General features: G+C 42.8%; 1 protein-coding gene across 4 annotated transcripts in view; it reads left to right on the top strand.

Annotated features, from left to right (window-relative positions):
* MAP2K5 (mitogen-activated protein kinase kinase 5) overlaps positions 1 to 20,085 on the top strand; it is a 112,847-nt gene that overhangs the window by 34,130 nt on the left and 58,632 nt on the right. For all 4 annotated transcript variants that reach the window (XM_085070245.1, XM_085070244.1, XM_085070247.1 and 1 more), the window contains 5 exons: positions 6,420 to 6,459; positions 9,286 to 9,354; positions 9,456 to 9,537; positions 11,922 to 11,983; positions 17,094 to 17,142. In XM_085070245.1, the coding sequence (XP_084926371.1) occupies positions 6,420 to 6,459; positions 9,286 to 9,354; positions 9,456 to 9,537; positions 11,922 to 11,983; positions 17,094 to 17,142 (302 nt within the window). The remainder of the gene's footprint in view (positions 1 to 6,419; positions 6,460 to 9,285; positions 9,355 to 9,455; positions 9,538 to 11,921; positions 11,984 to 17,093; positions 17,143 to 20,085) is intronic.

Here is a 20,085-nt window from a genome sequence, read left to right as displayed (position 1 = left end):
ATTGTTCCTTTTGAGGCACCTCAGATGCTGTGGGAATCCAATCCAAACCCTAGCAGAGCTGTTGCTCTCTGTTCATTCATTTCTGGTTTTCCATCTGAGTATCACAGCATCCTCGAATGGTTTGGGTTGGAAAGGACCTCAAATCCCAACCCATTCCAGCCCTGCTCAGGGAAGGAAGCACAGGCAGCTTCAGTGCCTTGTTTGGCATTAAAACACATCTTTGACCATTTGAAGTCTTACAATTGCCTCTCCTTTAATTCTTATGCAGCTGTGGAGGTATTTCCCTTTATTTCCTCTCCAGGACTGCGTTCATTTTCTGTTTCTCTGGTTGGATTTTCAGTCCCACTGAAAAGCATTGGAATAGCTGAGCAGGTTGGGAATGCCCCACTGGATTCCATCCATTCCCAGTGGGGTTTAAATGACACTGACCAGTGCCTGCTGGTCACTCCCTCCCCTGCCCCTGCCCCATCAAACCTGTTCTGCACAAAAGTGCCTAAAATGAAGATAAAGTACCTCCTTCAGGTCTGACAAAACCCATTCCTCTGCAGAGCGGGAGCTGCAGTGCAAGTAAATAAATGAATGGACAGCAATCACAGCCTAGTTGATGAAACTGTTCAATTAAAGCACAGGCATTTACATGGTGTAATTTCCCTAAATTGCCAATGAGCCCCTTTAGACACAACCAGTGTTCAAATTGATTTCAGCATTGATTTTGGCTGAAGCTGATAAATTTCTGCTTGTTAGTTAAAGTAATTTTGCAGAAGACTTTGTAGTGCAGTATTGAAGTGTTCATTTAGCTGATGGTTAAAAGAGGAGTTATTTACAGAGGGCTCTACTGTTGGGCTGAGATGGGACAATTCCCCGGTCATCTTTTTACTTTTAATTTTTAAGCTTCAGTATCCAATCAATACGTTATTGAAACTGATTAAAATGTATCCAGCCAGCTGCCTATGGCTGTTTAATTAGAAACTGGGTGATTCTTAAATTAAAGTTGTTTTGTTTGTGTTGGATGTCCAGAGCTGGGGAGATGAAGCGAATGGCGATTCGGAAAATGGGAATTTGTGCAGCAGTGACTGAGCTGGGGGGAGAGCTGAGGGTTTCACCTTCATGGGGAGGGATTTATTCCCTATATCCCAGCTCTCCCTGCCCTCTGGCAGTGGGAAGCCATTCCCTGTGTCCTGTCCCTCCATCCCTTGTCCCCAGGAGCTCTCTGGGCTGTCCTGTGGCTGAGATGACCTGCTGGAGGTCCTCAGTGCAGTGCTGGGAGTAGACTGAGGGGAAATGGGACAAGATTTTCCATCCTTTTTGAGTGGAATGATGTCTTCCCGTTTTTAACAAATGTGTGCAATGAGTGCATCATCCCCAGGTGTGAAGGAGAAGGAAAAGCGTCAGAGAAAGGAACCAAAATATTAAACAATGCTCTGCTTCAGCTCCATGGTTATTCCAGCCTGTCCAAGTCTCTAAGGAATGGAGGGTGATTCTCAGTGGGATGGGCACAGGGAGCAAGGCTGGCAATCCCATTTCCAAAGGTTAACCTGGAATGTTTGGCTGCAGAAGGACTCAGTGAAGGAATACCAGATGGAAAGAGGAGCAGATTCCAGCACAGAGAGCTGAGGGATCCTTCCCTGGGCTTGGACTCCACACCAGGCTGGGCTCAGTGAGACATTGCTGCTCCTTCCTGCAGCCTCTGGTGCCACTTGTGCTCTTTTTCAGGAGTTTAACACTCACATTCCCCTATTTGCTGTTTGTTTGCCACTTCCCCAGCAAATCATTCTGCCCTCGGTGCTCGAGCATCTGCAGTGGCATTTCAGAGGGAGGAGATGTTGTGCTCTGAACCAGCACAGCCCCATCAAAGCTCCTTTTTACAGCTGCTGTGCACTTTGGCTTCCCTGCTTAACAGCCCCGCTCAGCCTAATGTGTCTGCTATTGCAGGAGGCAGCAACTGGCAAAGTGGTGATTTCCTGGAAACAATCTGAATTTCTTCCCTTTAATGGCCATCGGGCTACGTGACACTCCTGTCACAGCCTGACCAGGAGAGTGACAGACAGCAAAAGAGGGGGAAAAGGAGAAAATGACCAGTGAAGCAGAAGTGTGGGTGATTTGCTGAGTGGGGTTGGCAGCTGGTGGCTGGCATGGGGTCCTGCAGGGCTGAGTTCCCTTTGCAGACACTGACACAGCTTTTTGCTCTTGGTTATTTCTCCTCCATGTCCAGTTGGGCTCACTCTGTCTGAAGGTGCTGTTTGCTTTTTCACAAGCTTTTTCTGGTCACTGTGGAGCTCAAATAAGGAACTTCAAGCTCGTATTTCTGTTTGGAAATCCTTGGCCTTGTTCCCTTTGGTGTGTGGCTGAGTGGGTCTGGAGATCTTCCTCTGCAGCTCCTCGTGCAGTGCTGGGAGAAAACTGGGGGGAAATGGGAGATTTTCCATCCTTTTGGAGTGCAATGAAGTCTTCCTGTTTTTAGCAAATGTGTGCAATGAGTGCATCATCCCAAGGTGTGAAGGAGAAGGAAAAGCATCAGAGAAAGGAACTGAAATACTCATTTTTATTTTGGCTCTGTGGCCTGAGGTTGCCACCTTGGGAAGTTCAACTGGACATCAGGAGAAACCTCTTGGCCAGAAAGGAGTTCCAGTGCTGCAGCAGCAGGACAGGGCGTGGGAGAGGCAGGGAATCTCCATCCTGGGGGGGAATTTCTCCCATTATCCCCTCCATTCCCTGTGCCCTGTCCCTCCATCCCTTGTCCCCAAACCTCAGGTGTCCCTGGGCAGCACTGCATCCTGCAGCTCCTCGCTGCTGTCCCTCCCAGGCTGTCACTCCATCACTTTGTCACATCTGCTGATGTGGTTATATTTGCAGAAAGGGAAGGACTGACTCATTGGCACAGCAGACAGGTCATGGCTTTGCCTTGAGTCACTGAGCCTTGCCAAGGAATCTCTTATTGATTAGAAATGGTTTCTGTTGTGGGGAGGAATAGCAGGTTGGGTGTTGGTGGCCAGAGGGAGCAGATGGGAAGCAGATCCTGTGCACAAGAGAATCATTCTAATGAATTTTGGCTTCCAGGTAGAGACTGTGTTTCAAAAAAATATAATAATTTAAGATTTAATATAATAATAACCTCAGTTTGGGGTGAGAAGTTCTTGTGTTTGATGGGGAAAAGCTGTTGGGAAAAGCTCAGGGATCTTTGCAAACTCAGCCCCTGCTTGTGATGGGAAACTGTGAATCACACACAGGCAGGCAAGGGGTTTGCAATTAAAAATTGGAAACCAAATTGCAAATTGGTGTTTCCCTTGAGTTACCCACGTGTTGCAGGCTGCAGTTGGTTCTTTGCTCACCCAGGAAGGAATTATCCCACAACCCCAGCATCCTGCAGCTCCCACTGGGCTTTGGCTGGAATTCCTCACAGGGAGGAGATGGAATTGTTGGTCTGAGAGAAGAGTTTTGTTTGCCATCTAAGCCATTTATTAAGAATTTATTAGCTCTTTATTAAGAATCTCATACAAGTTCTCTGAAGTTGGGTTTGTTTTCCTTCTGTGTCAAGTGAGTAGAAACTCACTATATTCAGTGTATGAAGTTTTTTTGCATTAAATATTAGGATGGGCTGTGGTTTAATCCATGGAGAGCCCAAAGCACTGACATTTCTCCCTGGATTTCTTTACCTCAGGAGGCACAAAGCAGGGAATGTGGATTTCAGTTCCTCTTTTTTTCCTCAAACCAGCTGCTTCTGGTGCTTTCAGTTTTTAATTTGCTTTCCTGTAGAAAGAGATGCTGAGGAGTTGGCAGATCCCCCAAAGCCCCATTCCAGTTTTCCATGGTATTGATTTGGATTTTCTGGGACACACAGAATTTGTGTCTTTCTGTATTTTCTGTATTTTCCATCCCGAGTTTTCCTGCCTTAGCTGCAGGGCTTTGATCAAACCTTTGCTCACCATCTCTCTCTTATTTATTCCCCAAAATAACCCATTTTTTGGCCACTGCTCAAACCCAACCCTGCCAATGGAGAGCTGCTGTTTTTAGCTGGTTTGGGGTATTTTCCTGCCATCCTGGAAGACTTTAAGTGCATTCCCTGAAATGTGCCAACTTGCTGTGGAACCTTTGGAATTTTTGCCTTTTTTCTCTGCCTGGTTCTAGTGCTGGGTTTGGGTCCTTCACTTCTGGAAATGTGAAATCTGGGAGATAACCCTTGAGTGGGAATATTGGTTTAATCCCCTCACAGCCATCCAGACTGAAAATCTGCTTTTCCTCATGGAAAACCCAAAATCCCATGAGAATTTTTTAGTTCATCCCTCAGAAGCTGCATAGAGGTATTAAATTCAGGCCAAAATGACCAATTCCACCTTCCAGTCCCCCAGAACATCCAAGAAAACCCTTTTTCCCTCCCCACTCGTGGAAGGGGTAATTACTGCAGCGACTCCAGCCTAATTGGAAGTGTTAGCTGTTAATTAAAGCAGCGCAGAGGTGTAGGGTTGTCTTTTGGTGTAACCAAAGCTCCCATTCAGCCTCCATTAATCACTTTACAGTTATTGTGCTGGGCAAGGGCAAGGCAATCGAGATGCTGCATCAGCCTGGAGTAAACAAATTCCCATTTTCCCGGGCAGCCTGGCATTCCAGCCCCGAGCTCATTGTGATCCAAGCCCCGCATTAAACATTTAATTAAATGTTCAATTGGTGCTGTCAGTGCTCTGTAAACCAAACCAGGTATCTGCCCTCTGCTGGAACCTGAGCTGAGCTCCGCGGATGAACTGCCGAGCATCATCATTAAATCATCAGCATTAAATCATCAGCCCTTCCCTTTTCATTCCCTGTGAAACACGAGAGCTCTGCCCTGCCAAAAGGATCAGCTTTCCCCAGGTAATTAACTTGCCCAAGTGGCCAAGGTGGGCTCGATTCAGCCAGCAGATGTTGAGCATCTTTTCCCAACCTGTTCATCAGTCCTGCTCTTCCTAAACCCAGAATTTGCCTCCATTGGTTCATCCACAATTCCAGCAGAATTCATGGATTCATTCATGGATTCATTCATGAATTCCTTCATGAATTCCTTCATGGATTCATGGATTCAGCTCCTCTCCCTCAAAGCTCCCATGGATGATCTCATTTGCTACACAAATATTAAATCACCCTGATTTTTTTCCTCTGCCTGTTTAAAACTCTTTTATTATTTTTCCCCCTCTGATGACACTCAGTTACAGAAAAGTTCATCCCAAAGTTATTCTTCACCCTGATTTTTTTCCTCTTCCTTTTTAAAACTCTCTTTTATTATTTTTTTTCCCCCTCTGATGCCACTCAGTTACATAAATATTCATCCCAGAGTTCTTCAATTAAGGTGAAGTTTTTAGGAACTTCCAAGCCATTACCAGAAATTAGTGAAGAACTTGGGGTTATAAATAAAATTAAACAACAGCCTAGCCCTGTCTGTGGATGATTTTCCACACAAAAAAACCCCAACTAGTAAAGCTTTTCTTCTTCACCAATAATTGCTAGATGTACAGAGTGGTAAAATATTATAATTTAAAGTTGGAGCCACTCGGTGCCATTACTGTGCCATCAATCAGGGTGAGGCAGTAAAACCAGCCAAGAGGAAAACCTTTAATGGTTTTGTTTTTATGCAAAATTACATTGGGTTTGGAGTGGATTTTTTTTTTTTTTTTTAATCTACCTTTATTCTCTCACATGCTCGTGGTTGGGAATATGCCATTGTTTAATAGCCAATTATTGGTGTTTGTCCTGGGAAATGGAGACAAACTGCTGGTGGAATACTCTGGAAAGTTAGTTTGGGTACCTGTGAACATCAGCAATAATTCTTTCCACCTTTATATGCACCCTGTCATCCTAAAATAAATGCAGAAATCTCATTTTGCTGATGTTTTCTGTGGGTCCTTAAGTTATGATCAAGAATTGGCCATAACCTGTTTTAATTCACTTTAGTTGGTGTAGCTGCTTTTCTCTGCAAATACTCACAGATTTGGGAGAGAAACCTGATTTTCCATGAACATTCTGAATAATGGATATTATCTTCATTAATTGCATTGCAAGAAAATGGGGAAGTGGATAAATTTCAGATTGGACTCAAGAATTTAGGATTGGGCTTAGTCTTGGAGGTGTTTTCCAACCTAAATTATTCTGTTTAATTCCCATTTATAACTTCATTTTTCTGCTGTATCAAAGCCTTCAATGTATGTGTTTTATATCAAACTAAAATGATAAATGGCTCTCTTGTATTTTTTATGTTTTTCTCACTCATTTTCCTCAGTTTTCCTTTGGAAATGATGGATAAAATCAGCTTTGCATAAAATCCATGAGCTAAAAGTAATTTTTCTGTGGAATGAGTGTATTTCTACTGCTCACACTTCCAATTTTATATTTTATATTTTATATTATTTTATATTTTATATGGGCTCAAATTTTTGAATTTTCTCCTCACACAGAGCCTACCATGTCCGAAGTGGAAAAATCCTGGCAGTGAAGGTAAGAAATTCCAGACTTTTTCCTTTTTCCCAGTTTTTCCTGACCTTGGTTTCCTTCTCCTCCCTCTGATTTTGGATCTCAGTTTGGTTTATTGCATTAATTAATGCAGGACAACCCCAGCCTGGAAATTCAGTCATTCCCAATGTGCAGATTCCCAAAATCCAAGGTTTTCCCACAGGGAATTTTCCACCTCTGGCTCCTTGTTGGGATTAAATCTGTAAGTTCAGAGAAATCCCAGTTTTCTCTGAAATTCAGTTAAAACTGATTTTAAAAAATAACAATAATGTAGCAGCTCTTGGATGCAATTTGTTAATTAAATTATGCCTGTAAATGAAATTTTTAATACAGATCATCTGCATGGAAATGTCAAAAAAATGTCATTTTTCCCTATATCAGATTTTTCCCAATTTGACAATTTTGTTAAAACTCAGAGCAGTGGAGATTTGGAAAAACAAATTGTTGCTTTCCTGCAATTCCAGTTAATAGTTGGTGATCTAAAAAAGGAAATATATTAAAATACCATTTATGGCATCATTGCTTTAAAATCTGGGAAATGGGCATTTTGTCTCATTTATCCATTTTCCCATCTTAAATTTGGGGATAATTGAGATAAACTGAAAATGTGGGAGAGGAGGAATGGTGGGAGCTGATTGCTTCCAGCAGGATTGGAGTGAAATGAAATCTAAAGAGAAAAAGATTTAAATGAGATATTTCTATTTATTGAAGATTTAAATGAAATATTTCAATTTGCTGGGTGAGCTTGGTGTGGTTTAAGCTCAGATTTGGGCTCAGGTTGTGCTTCCAGCCAGGTTGAATTTATTAAATTATTTATTCTTAGCCCCAAGTTTGGACTTTTCCTGAGAATCCCAGAAATCCCATTAGAAAAAAAAACTGCTTTTGATTTTCCTGCGAGTTGCAGGGAAGCAAATTCATCCTGCTGGATTTGAAATGGATCTTCACCTGTGGAAAATACAGAAATAACATCCTGATAACTTCTAATTCTAGAAACTTGGCAAAGTTTTGGAAAAAGTCATTTTGAAAAGCCTTTTTTTTGAGTGGCCAGCAATGCTTAGACAGGAATTCCCTGCATTCCAATAGGCAAAAAAAGGGCAGAAAACGCAATAAATCTTATTTTTTTATATAATTAAAGCTTTCAGTGTGGATCTAAAGAAGCTTCACTGCTTCCTCAAATCAGCTTTTCCAAGCTCTGGGGCTGGAGGAGAACCTGCTGGGAGAGGAGCTGGAACAGCAGGAAATCTGGGAATTTGGGGAATTCAGGGAATTTGGGGAATTCAGGGAATTCAGGCAGGATGAGTTCACCCTTTGCAAGGTTAATTGAAATCCCCTCCCTGGGGCAAAAGCCTTTTTCCCAGCAATTCCACCTTTTTTTTTTTCCCTGGGAGTGTTTGGATTTGGGGAGTCCTGGTGGATAATGAGAATTTCCCAAATCCTGGAGGTTTGGGGAATGAGATTTCCAGCAGGTTCTGCTCCTGCAGCTCTCAATTCTGATTTATTTGGGGTGATTTTGAAGAGAAATTAAATCAAAATTGGTGTTTTCGTGGTTAAAAATCACGAGGTGGAGGTTGGGAGAGCTGCTCTGGTGGTGATTGTGGAATTGCTGTGAAAAAAATTACTGAAATAATTCAATATTTCTGTGAAAACATCAAAAACTATATATTAAATAGAGAAAATGCAGAAATAATATTTATGTTGTGTATATATAATGTACACACTGTATGATATTTAATTTCTATTATGTATAATTATGATTTTAGGTGGTAATAAAGCATAATTAATTAAATTAATTACCTCTTGCCATAAGCAGCAGTAAAAGAAGATCTGAATGCCAACATCTTGGCATCACACAGATCTGCATTTTTGGGGCTTTTTTAAATAATAATTTACAGATGTCATTGCACAAGAGAACCAAAAACCTGTTGATTGAAATACTTTAAAATAATCCTGCAAATCTCTCAGGAAAAGAACCCAATGCTTATTTTCCATGAGATGAGACCTCATTGCTGGACCCAAATTCCATATTTTATGCATATATATATTTAAAATGTATGTATTTATATATATTTATATATTTTTTATACATTTATATATATATATGTATATATTTTAATTTTATTTCCTCTTTCTGTGCTGTCAGCCTTGACATCAGCTGGAGTCATAAGAGCCTTTGCAGCGAAATTGACTGAAATAAAAATAAAATTTAAAAAAAAATAAAATAAAATTGACAGAAATAAAAATTTTTAATTTTATCCCATTGACAAGACGAAATTCTGGTGACATTCAAGTGCCCACAACTGGTGGTATCCCAGCTGATGAATTTTTAAGTTTTTCACGCTGGAAAAAACGTAAGTGAACATTGTTGGCAAATGATTATTGATCTGGCCAAGTGTGTTAAACGTTTCTTGGCAGTTCTGTGTTACACTTACCATTTAGTTCAGTGACAGCTTTTATAAATAACCCCACAGCAAACTCGGGCTTATTGGTTTTTCTGGGAGACAGAGCTGGGAGGTTGGAAATGGACTCTCTCCTGGTTCTGTTTTCTCAGCACTATTTCTGGAATATTTATTCTGCTAATTCTGCAAACTGACTGGAGTTTTGCTTCCTTTTGGCTGGAAGTATGAAACTGTGAAGGGTTGGATTAGTCAGTCCTTTCATTTCCATTCCCTTCCTGGTCAAATATTCTTTCCATTTATTCCTCTCTTTCATGGTATCCCACAAGGATTATCCATCCATGGATCTTCAGGGTTTTTATTTTGAAAATTTCCCTTGCCTTTCACTTGATCCCTGGTGGTTTCTCTGTGTTTTCAGGTCATACCTTTGGATATAACACTGGAACTCCAGAAGCAGATCATGTCAGAGTTAGAAATTCTTTATAAGGTATGTGGATTTTACCATTTGAATGATTCTTGCTTCGATTTTCTCACAGCAGACTTTAAAAACAGCCTTGTGGGTTTTTTTTTTCCCTTTTCTCTTCCCAGTGTGACTCGTCGTATATCATAGGATTTTATGGTGCTTTTTTTGTAGAAAACAGGATTTCATTGTGTACAGAGTTCATGGATGGTGAGTAGTGTATCCAGTTTATTTTGATTACTGAGTAATTCAGTCAGGAGGGTTTTTTGGGAGGATGAAATGCAATGGTGTGACTTGAAAACGTGGAGTATTAATCCCATTGCAGGTAGTTAAAAAACCAGAGCAGGTTGGGTGTTGGGATTGGGGAATATTCCCCATGGAATGCTCCATTTTCCCCGTGTGCAACTTCCCTCACTTTTATGGAAAATGTAAATAGAAGAGAAATAACTGCTGCCTCAATTTGTGGTTTGCCATTGGAGCCTCTCGTGCAATCTGTCCTCACTGACAAACCAGCTGTTCCTCCCTTGCAGTGCTTTGATAGCCAAACCAGATTTCCTTTTCAAGAAATCCATTAACCCAAAGTCCTGGGTGTTTGCAGTGGAAATCAGCTCTTAATTGCCAGGCAAGGAGTCATTTTCCATCCCAGCTGTTTGCCAGCTCTGAGTTCCTTCCCAGTTCCCTCTTGTTCTCCCCACTGGAATCCTGAGCCTGGAAATGTCCCCAAACTGGTGTGACAGAGCTGTCCTGGCACTCTGCTTGGGGTTCTGGGATGTTCCTGGAGGAAAGGCAGGAGAATCCCCTGGGATGGCAGTTTGTCACCCTTGCTGGCCCTGCTGGGAGTTCTGTGGCAAATGTTGTCCCTGTGAGTCTCCAGCTCAGCTTTTCCTACCAAGCCAGAGTCTCCTCCTCTGCCAGAATTCCTTAGGATCCAGAGCTTCCTGCCCCAGCCAGGTTTTCCACAAAGGTTCAGTCAAGCTGGGCATCCAGAAGGAAAAGATCTCCCAAAGAATTCCCTCTGGAGGGGAAGAATTCACTGTTTCTCATGGCAGGAAAAAATCCTAAAGCCTGTGAAACATCGAGGAGCAACTTCCTCCTTTGCTGGGGAGAACCCTTTGGGGTTTTGTGGTGAATTTTGTTTTCTTTGGGGTTTTGTGGTGAATTTTGTTTTCTTCTGTTCAAATGTTCTGTTATTTCTGTCTTTCTACACTTCTACCTCTTTCCCAGTGGTGGCTGCTCCCCATTCCCAGTGTTCTCTCAGGTTCTCTGGGAGAAAAAGTATTTTATTCAAGGTTTTATTCAAAAAAACCCCAAAGCTAAACCTGGCCTGTGAAACATCGAGGAGCAGCTTTCTCCTGCCTGCTGGGGAGAAACCTTTGGGGTTTTGTGGTGGATTTTGTTTTCTGCCTCTTCAAATGCTCTGTTATTCCATTTATTTCTCTCTTTTTTACACTTCCACCTCCCTCCCAGTGGTGGCTGCTCTCCATTCCCAGTGTTCTCTCAGATTCTCTGGGTGAAAAACTATTTTATTCAAGGTTTTATTCATAAAAAACCCCAAACCCCACGTGTGCAATTCTGCTGCTGGGTGACTCCTTGCCCTCTCTCTGCTCTGCCTTGCAGTTCCACTCGGGTTTACAAGGCTGTGTAAAGCTGTAGTAAACACAGCAAGGAGCAGCTGCTGCTGCCAAAACGAGCATCTGTCTGGAGCAGTGCAACTGAAATTCGGTTTTGTCAGAATTCTGCTCCTAGAATTCAGAGATCTGTCTGAATGTGATGGGCAGAAAGGCTCTGAATTCCTGTCTGGAAATCTTTCAGCCTTTAGGATTGCAGGATTGCCCATGCAGAAATTGCTGGGAATTGTTCTGGAGATGACCTCTGCTCTGCTCTCCTGGCAGAAAGCACCAGCAATGGCTTATAGGAGCAACAAAATGCAATTAAAGGGATCTTGCATTGGTTTTTTTCCGCCAGACCTTTAATTTTCATTCATAAGGATGCAGGTAAAGAGAAGAAAAAAAATCACTTTCTCATCCTGCAAATGAACAGCTTTAAGCTTGTTGAGTTTTTGGCCCTTTTGGCTGTTTTAGTTCATATTTCCAGAATCCACATCCCATGGCTGCAGATCACTTCTTTAGTGCCAGCTGTAAGACCCAAGTTCAGCAGTTTGGGGGTGAAAAATAGGGGTTTTTTGGTGGAAAATGAACAGGAACCACCAGCAATAGGATTGCCTTCTGTTTGGTTTTGGGATGGTTTTCCACTCTGACATCTTGGGTGTCCAAGAGGAATTTCCAAGCCGCTTGGATTCTCTCATTTTGATACTCTGACCAGTGACTGAGAGCTTTCCCACCATTTTGTTGTCATTTCAAGTGTTAATTCTGCCAGCAAAACCCACAAATGTGGCAAAAAAAACAGCCCTGAGTGCTGTTTGATGTGTTCAATGCAAGGTTTGGGAGATTTTTAAGGTCACTTCTTTCTGACACAGTTATTGTTCCACCACTGATGGTGTTTTTATTAATAACCAAGGCCTAGGAAACCCTTGGGGCTCCAAATCTGGGGCACTGTTTCATGTGGCATCACCTGAGCTCTGTTTGTCCCTGCAGGGGGTTCTTTGGATGTTTATAGAAAAATTCCAGAGCACGTTTTGGGAAGGATAGCAGTGGCTGTGAGTATTTTTGTTGCTTTTTCTCTCTCGCTGTTTGGTTGTGGGTGTGAAAAATCTCTGATTTTGCAGATTTTTTTTTCTGATTTGAGGGTTGGTGGGTCCAGGATTTGTGTCCTGGTGGGAAAGGAGGGTCTTTCCTCTCTCCAAACCATTCCAGGGCTCTGGGATTGATGGAAACTTGGAGTGATCAACACAGGAGGTTCATGGGATGGGAGGTGGGATTGTCCAGCCTGGGAGATCCTAAAGTCCCATCCTTATTATTCTATTTTTCTAGAATTCTGTTAAATGATTCTGGGGGAAAGGATGTGATAAATTGAGTGGGAAAAAAGGGAGAATTTGCTGGAGGTCTGAGTGGTCACCTTCCTTTCTGTCTGGATTCTGGATGGAGGATGGAGCAGAGCTCTCAATCCCCTTTTTTCATCCCTTAAGCCCTTCTGTTCCCCGTGGTGCCCTCAGAGAATCCTGCTGGGATCCTTTGTGTTCTGAGGGTGTTTTTCCCATCCTCACTGCCCTTATCCCATAAAAAATGATTCCATGAATTATCCTTGCCAGGCTGCAGGATGAGGTTGGTTCTTCCTGTTCCCAAAATGCAGCGGCAGAACAGATTTTCTGTTCTCCTGCAGGCAGGTGAGGAGGGTGAAGGTTTTCTCTGGGTTGGTTCCTCAGCCCTTTCACACCTGGGCAGCCACAGGGAAGAGTTAATTAGGGTCATTTTAGGGTTGAGGAGTCAGTGATGGAGGAAAAACTCCCAAAACCCCCCTGGGTTTGGCCTCAAGGTGTTGCCAGTGGGATCCTTAGAACCCCTGGTAGCTCATCCTTGCTAAAAATTCACTCGCCACGATTGAAAACTCAAATTACAGACCAAGAGAAAATTAACAAGTTTAAAAAACCCCATCTTTCTCCACAGCTGAACACAGGGTAATGGCCAATGTCTCAGTGGATCTCACCAGGGAGGGAGATACTGCTAAACAATTGCTAAATAGAAGGAATACTTTGATAACTTCAGCAGTTTAAAGCATAACAAAGTTATTCTATCATGTGCCATTTAATTAAGTGCTGGGTTTTCACATTCATTATACATCAAGCTGACAATTTAAATCCTTTAATCCAACACAGGCAGCTATTTAGTCTCTGTTCATTGTAATTCACAGCTCTCCTTTCCTCTTAATTTGTGTGGCCTGCCCAGGGTGATGAACATCCCTCTCTGATGCTGTTTCCTCTGAGCAGCTTCAAATCTGCTCATTATGGGCCTGGCAGCTTCTCCTGGCATTTCAGTGCTTTTCACCTCTGCTTCACAGGGAAAACGTTTCATCTCCTCATCCCCATGGAGCAGGGAGTGGGGAGTTGTTCCCATATTCCTGAGGATGATGGTGATGATGATGGGGATGGTTGGATAATCCTGGAATTTTCCTCACCTCCCTGATGTAGTGTATTTAATCCATCCCTACCTCACCATTCCCTGGGGTTTGCCTCTCCCCTTGGCATTCCACAGGTGTTCTCCAGCACTTTCCCTCTCATCCCTGCTGCTCCAAGCCCACCTTTCATGTCTCCACAGCTGTGTTTTTCCCTTCCCCTCGGGGTCATGCTGTCCCTCATCATCAGCCTGACTCCCTGACACTGATCCTTCACTTTCCCTAGTTATTTCCTTTCCTGCTTCCCCGTGCCCACGGCAGGGCAGGGCGAGGGCAGAGGGGAACAAAGGAGCTTCAGAAGGGCTCAGCCCTCTCCCTGCTCCCAGCAGAAGGTGTTTGCTGAGGCTGAACCAACCCTGCAGCTCGGCGCTGCTTTTTGGCGCAGTGGAGTTGTTGGAAGGAGGCAGAGAAATCCTTTTGTTTTCCCTGGAATCGATCAGAGGCAGCAGGAATGGCTCCTCTGGGCTTCCCCACGCTGGGCTGAGGTGGCAGCAGGGCCTTTTTGGGGGTTGGGACACCTTTGTCCCACACAGACACCCTAATCCCCCTGAGCTGCTTGCAGGGATTACCCAAATCCTGGGATTGCTGCCAAGGAGGGAGAAGCTGCAGCTCCATGCATGGATTCTGCAGACAAAACCTGCACCTTCCACAGCCTCTTTGCTTTTTCCCAGCCTGGTTTTTTTTTTCCTTCCTCATGTCCAGAGTCATTTGTCTTTTATTCTCCCAAGACGTTAATCTGTGGAAGCTGCTTAATAATAGGTGTGACCTGCCCATCTGTTAATTGGAATCACCTCCTGTTGGAGTTGGGGAAGTTTTTCAGGGAAACCATTTCCAGAGGGAAAGGATGAAGCACATCCAGGCATTTCCTGCATCCCAGCACTCCTCTGGCTCTGGCTTTGGGATTTTTAGGGTTGGACTCGTTCATCTGGGAGGGTTTTTCCAGCCTGAATGGTTCTAAATGGGCACCTCTGGTCTGTGTTTTACATTCCCCTCTCAGCAAGAATTTCTCATGGGTGTGGAGCTGCTGGAGAGAGTCCAGAGAGGCTCTGGAGCTGGGAGAGCTGGGAATGTTCACCTGGAGCAGGGAAGGATCCAGGGAGAGGCTAAAGGGGCTCCAGGGGAGCTGGAGAGGGACTGGGACAAGGGCTGGAGGGACAGGACCCAGGGAATGGCTTCCTGTCCCCCAGGGATCCAGGGGCAGCCACAGCTCCTCTGGGAATTCCAGCCCAGCCAGGAATTCCTTCCCAATATCCATCTAAATCTCCACTTGTTCAGCTTAAAGCCATTCTCTCTGTCCTGTCCCTCCATCCCTTGTCAATTGTGTCTCTCCAAGGGTTTTGGTTCCTTCTGGCTCTGCAGAGCCACAGTTTGAGGTGAGTTGGGTCACCTCAAAGGTTCTCTTCTCCAGGCTGGACAATCCCAATCCCCTCAGCCTTTCCTGCAGGAGACAAGGAGAGATCTCTGACTCCACCCTAAAACTCATCCCTGTTTTTGTGTGAGAGGAGGGGAAATCTCTCTCCTCCTGCTCTTTATTTGTGTGAAGTTGTTTTTTAAAGAAAAATCAAATCTCAGGAGCCCCAAAGGGACTCTGTGGTCACTCCTGCTGTGGTGCTGCCATGTCCTGACTGAGGCTGGGGGGTAAAACCCTCTCTCCCTCCTTGGCTGCCACTTCACACATTTATTTTCCCTTCCATTTGTGCAGCAGTGACATTGTGCTCTGTGTTTTGAGTGCTAATGTTGATTGAAGTTCTCCCTGAAAGGATGTGCACTTGAACTGTCAGCAGAGTGAGTGATTGACAGCAGGTGGAAGCACTTTTTGTGTCAAGGCTTTGTCAAGGCATTGTTGTCAAACCCACTTTGCTGAATACCAATAATTCCTGCCCCAGCTTCCATCAAAAGCTTCTCTCTCCCAGCACCTTTTTAAAATAATATTTAATGCTGAAGAGTCCTTCCCTAATAGGCAAATGTGAGGGGAGTGAAGAACAGGGCTTTCCACGGGGTGAGTCCATTTGGGAGCATATTTACAGCCCAGGAGAAAGGGGAAAAAAACTCCTTTATTTACAGCCCAGGAAAAAGGGAAAAACTCCTTTTTATTCCTTTGTGCTCCCAGAGAATCTGAGGGCAGAGTTTGTTTAATGCCATGTCTTTCCTCACTGCTCACCCAGCACGTGTTCCATAGTAAAGATGTTTAATAACTGTTGATTTTTTTTTGTCCATAAGAAGTGTTTCCTTCTTTTTTAATGGATCCTTGCTTTAAAATAAAGAATTTCCTGATGGTTTTAAAGGTTTTCAATGGTCTAAATGTATTTTTAATAATCAAAGGGTTTGTTGTTCTGGAAATCCCTTTGGCCATTGGAGGAAACCTGGACTGTTGCATCTCCCTGGTTTATTTTTGCATTGATATTTTTAATATTATTGTGATGACAATGATGATGTCAAAATGGTGTGTAAATAGAATTCCCATGTTTTGCTTTTGTCTTGGAATCACAGAATCATCACTGAGGTTGGAAAAATCTTTAAAGATCATCAAATCAACCTTTTGTTTAAAGGTAACAACCAGGAGATGGTTGGGTTTGGAAGGAAATTAAGAGAAGAATTATCTCCTGGAACAATTTATTTGTGATCTGTAATCATTATTTGCTTTACAAAGAAATTCTGATTCCACCAACGTCGTTTTTCTCACAGAATAAATTTTAAAACTGGAAGGAGTTTCTAATCCAAGAGGAAGGCAGAAAATTACTCTGCTCCCTGCTTTCACTCCACATCATCTTTTTAGCACTTCTGCTTGATCACTGCAACACAAATAATTTCATTTTGCTTTGCTCAGAGCACAGAAAACCATAATTGTTTTGACTGCAGAACTCCCACAACTTCAGCAGTGTCAGAGATGCTTCGTTATTCGGGAGATGCACGAGGAAAACCTCTTGGGAATGAATTCAATGTCATTAAATGAGATGGAAAGTGTCTGGAAAAGCCAAAAAGGTTGGGCAGGGAAAGGCAGCAGTGGCTGAAATCTTTTGGTTGAATGTTGTATTGGAGTTGGTGGGTTTGGAGTTTGGCTTTGGCAGTTTTGGGGTGGAAGGAGCAAATTTTGGAGCTGCAGAGCAATTCCTGCCTGAGTTCTTTCCTTTTGGCAGTTGTGTTTTCTGTGCTCTGAGATGTGTTGGGATCTGTGTTTGGTCCAGGATGAGTGGGAGGGAGAAGGAGGGAGTTCTTGCAGTTCAAAAAGAAAAGTTCCACATTTGCAATGAGTAAATAAAAGCCTGGAAAGTAAAGAAAGAGCAGAGGATGAAGGAAAGGGAAGAAAGGATGAAGTGCAAGAGGTTATTAGAGGTTTTCTTGTTTTCTGGCCTTTTTGTTGCAAGAAGACAAATCATTCCATCCTTTGTCTTCCATGATTTTCAACACCCCAGCAAAGACAGGTGAATTCAAAATGCACTGAAATACCTGAAGGGATTCACTGAGAGCTCAACTGACTTCATCTCCCAGGTCCTGGGAAGGAATGAATTAGTGAATTGTTTTATAATAATAATTTATAATGCAGGTTTGGAGCAGAGCTCACCTGGAGGAGTGTGGGATCTCCCTTTTCATGGTTCTACCTCCATTCTCAGATCTGAATTCTCTGAAATGTGGAATTTTTCCCACCAGGAATCTCTAAAATGTGATTTTTAAAATTTTTTTTTTCCTTTTAACTTCAGGTTGTGAAAGGCCTGACCTATTTATGGAGTCTGAAGATTTTACACAGAGGTGAGTGGCAGATGTTTTCTGGTTCCCAATGAAATTTTAACAACCCTTGACCAAGCAAACATCTGGTTGGAGTCCAGTGGGGTGATGCAGAATGAATCTTGCTCATTAACCTTGCTCCCTTTCTTGTAAAATATTTTTATTGCTCTTTTATTGCCCTCCCTCCTGCCCTGAAAAGAGAAGGGCTGCAGGGAGAAAGGGATTTTACAGGGATTTAGAAGCTCAGGCTTGCAAACAGGTGCCCAGTGGAAAAATCAGCATGGAAATGAGATGTGTGACTGGTATTGGAAATAGAAAATAGGCAATGAATTTTCCTTGGTGCTGCAGAGTGACATCTGCCATGGTCATGGGCAGTTAAAGGCTTTCAGCCTCCTTGGACAGAAGTATTTTTTGGGTTTTGCTTTTTCCTTCAGCTAATTTGGGGAGTTTTTAAAAAAACTCATTAATTTCTTGCTCTTTCCTGTTCCATTCTGTTTAAAATGTTTGAATAAATCAATTCTCATACACTAAAACTTAGAAAAAACAATTTGGAAAATGCTGTTTACAGGACAAAGAAGCCCAAAGAGAAAAAAGATTTTAAATTCCAAATTTTAATTTTTTTTTCTTTAATTATTATAATTATCTATTTTTCTGGCCACCTTCTGACTGTGATTTGGAGAAAGCCTTGTGGAGCAGAAACACTGTCATATTTTCTTGTTCATTCAGAACCTGGGTGAGATTTTTGCTGTGCCAGTGGAACAAAACCTCCACATTTCTCTGGCTTTCCTTGCCTTGATTGAGGAGCAGCTCGGAGCTTTTGATGGATGGCGTTTGGCCCTCGCTGTGCTCTGAAGAAAAGCTCAGAAACTGATTTTTCATCACACTTCTGATTCCTCTGGCCTTGCTGGATTGACCCAGCAGAGCAGCACTGCAGAATTCCATGGGAGGGATGAGGGAGCATTCCAGCTTCAGCCTGGAATTCACCCCAAAGATTGGGATTTGGTGTTATTTCACCCATTTTTAGGATGCAGAAAATGTGTATTTCTGTGTCTTCAAACCAGAGACAGAAGGATGCCATGCAAGGTGATTTTTTTTTTTTTCTCCAAGTGATGTCCTTCTGCTCAGAGGTGAAGGAAGGAAGGAATTCTGAGCTTTGACTTTCTTGCTGTCCCACCCAGGGCAGAGCAGGAGCTGCTGGAGAGTCAGGAATTAAAAAAAAAAATAAATAAAATAAAGAGTGAAGCAGTCCCAGGAGCTGCTGGAGAGTCAGGAATTCCCAAAAAAAGGGTGAAGCAGTCCCAGGAGCTGCTGGAGAGTCAGGAATTCCCAAAAAAGGGTGAAGCAGTCCCAGGAACTGCTGGAGAGTCAGGAATTCCCAAAAAAAGGGTGAAGCAGTCCCAGGGCAGAGCAGGAGCTGCTGGAGAGTCAGGAATTCCCAAAAAAAGGGTGAAGCAGTCCCAGGAGCTGCTGGAGAGTCAGGAATTCCCAAAAAAAAGGGTGAAGCAGTCCCAGGAGCTGCTGGAGAGTCAGGAATTCCCAAAAAACAGGGTGAAGCAGTCCCAGGGCAGAGCAGGAGTGGCGATTAAAGCCCAGGAAACAAACAATGAGCAAAGCTTTCCTTGCAGATCAGACATTGCAGCAAATCTTGCAGCTCAGCTTCAAAACAAACCTGGCAGCTAATGAGGTGATAGCCGTGCATATTAATAAAGCCCGAGCTGGAGTCATCACACCCACATCAAACATAAACATAAGATTAACACCTCCACCACTTCCTTGGAAGATGTGAGAATGTCCCAATGATAAGTGTGCTCTTTTCCCCAGAGGATGAGAAGTAGAAATGGAAGGGTAATGAGAAATTAACTTAGATTTAAAACAGAATTAGCAATTAAACAAGTCTAATCATGTACAAAGTCAAAGTTTGGATGAAGACAAGCCGAAATCTGTTAAGTTCAAGAATAAGTATAGACCGTATGCATTTTATCTGCTGTGCTTTCCTTTGTTCACACCTTATTAAAGGGAGTGCAGGAAATAAATGTTACCCACTTGTGTTTAATTGTACTGAGCTGGATTGGTGAGTGCTGGGGGTGTTTATATCTATTACATGGATATATTGATAATTATTTCATGGTTCTGGTTAGGTTTTAAGTTGGTGTCAGGGTTCTGGGAGTGCTGCTGGTTTGTAACATGGGAGAGTGGGTTTATATCTATTCCATGGATATATTGATATTTATTTCATGGTTCTGGTTAGGTTTTCAATTGGTGTCAGGGTTCTGGGAGTGCTGCTGGTTTGTACTGTGGGAGAGTGGGTTTATATATATTCCATGGATATATTGATATTTATTTCATGGTTCTGGTTAGGTTTTCAATTGGTGTCAGAGTTCTGGGAGTGCTGCTGGTTTGTAACATGGGAGAGTGTGTTTGTATCTATTACATGGATATATTGATATTTATTTCATGGTTCTGGTTAGGTTTTAAGTTGGTGTCAGAGTTCTGGAGGTGTTGCTGGTTTGTAACATGGGAGAGTGTGTTTGTATCTATTACATGGATATATTGATATTTATTTCATGGTTCTGGTTAGGTTTTCAATTGGTATCAGAGTTCTGGAAATGCTGCTGGTTTGTACTGTGGGAGAGTGGGTTTATATATATTCCATGGATATATTGATATTTATTTCATGGTTCCTGGTGAGGTTTCAGTTTGGTGTCAGAGTTCTGGGAGTGCAGCTGGTTTGTAGCATGTATTGATATTTATTTCATGGTTCTGGTTAGGTTTTAAGTTGATGTCCGAGTTCTGGAAGTGCTGCTGGTTTGTACCATGAGAGAGTGTGTTTGTATCTATTACATGGATATATTGATATTTATTTCATGGTTCCTGGTGAGGTTTCAGTTTGGTGTCAGAGTTCTGGGAGTGCAGCTGGTTTGTAGCATGTATTGATATTTATTTCATGGTTCTGATTAGGTTTTAAGT

The sequence above is a fragment of the Lichenostomus cassidix genome, chromosome 10 (genome assembly GCF_008360975.1).
Source record: "Lichenostomus cassidix isolate B80296 chromosome 10, HeHo_3.0, whole genome shotgun sequence".
In the NCBI taxonomy this organism is placed as follows: domain Eukaryota; kingdom Metazoa; phylum Chordata; class Aves; order Passeriformes; family Meliphagidae; genus Lichenostomus; species Lichenostomus cassidix.
The sequence above is the reverse complement of the archived record's forward strand: the minus strand, read 5'-3'. Positions and strand labels throughout refer to the sequence as shown.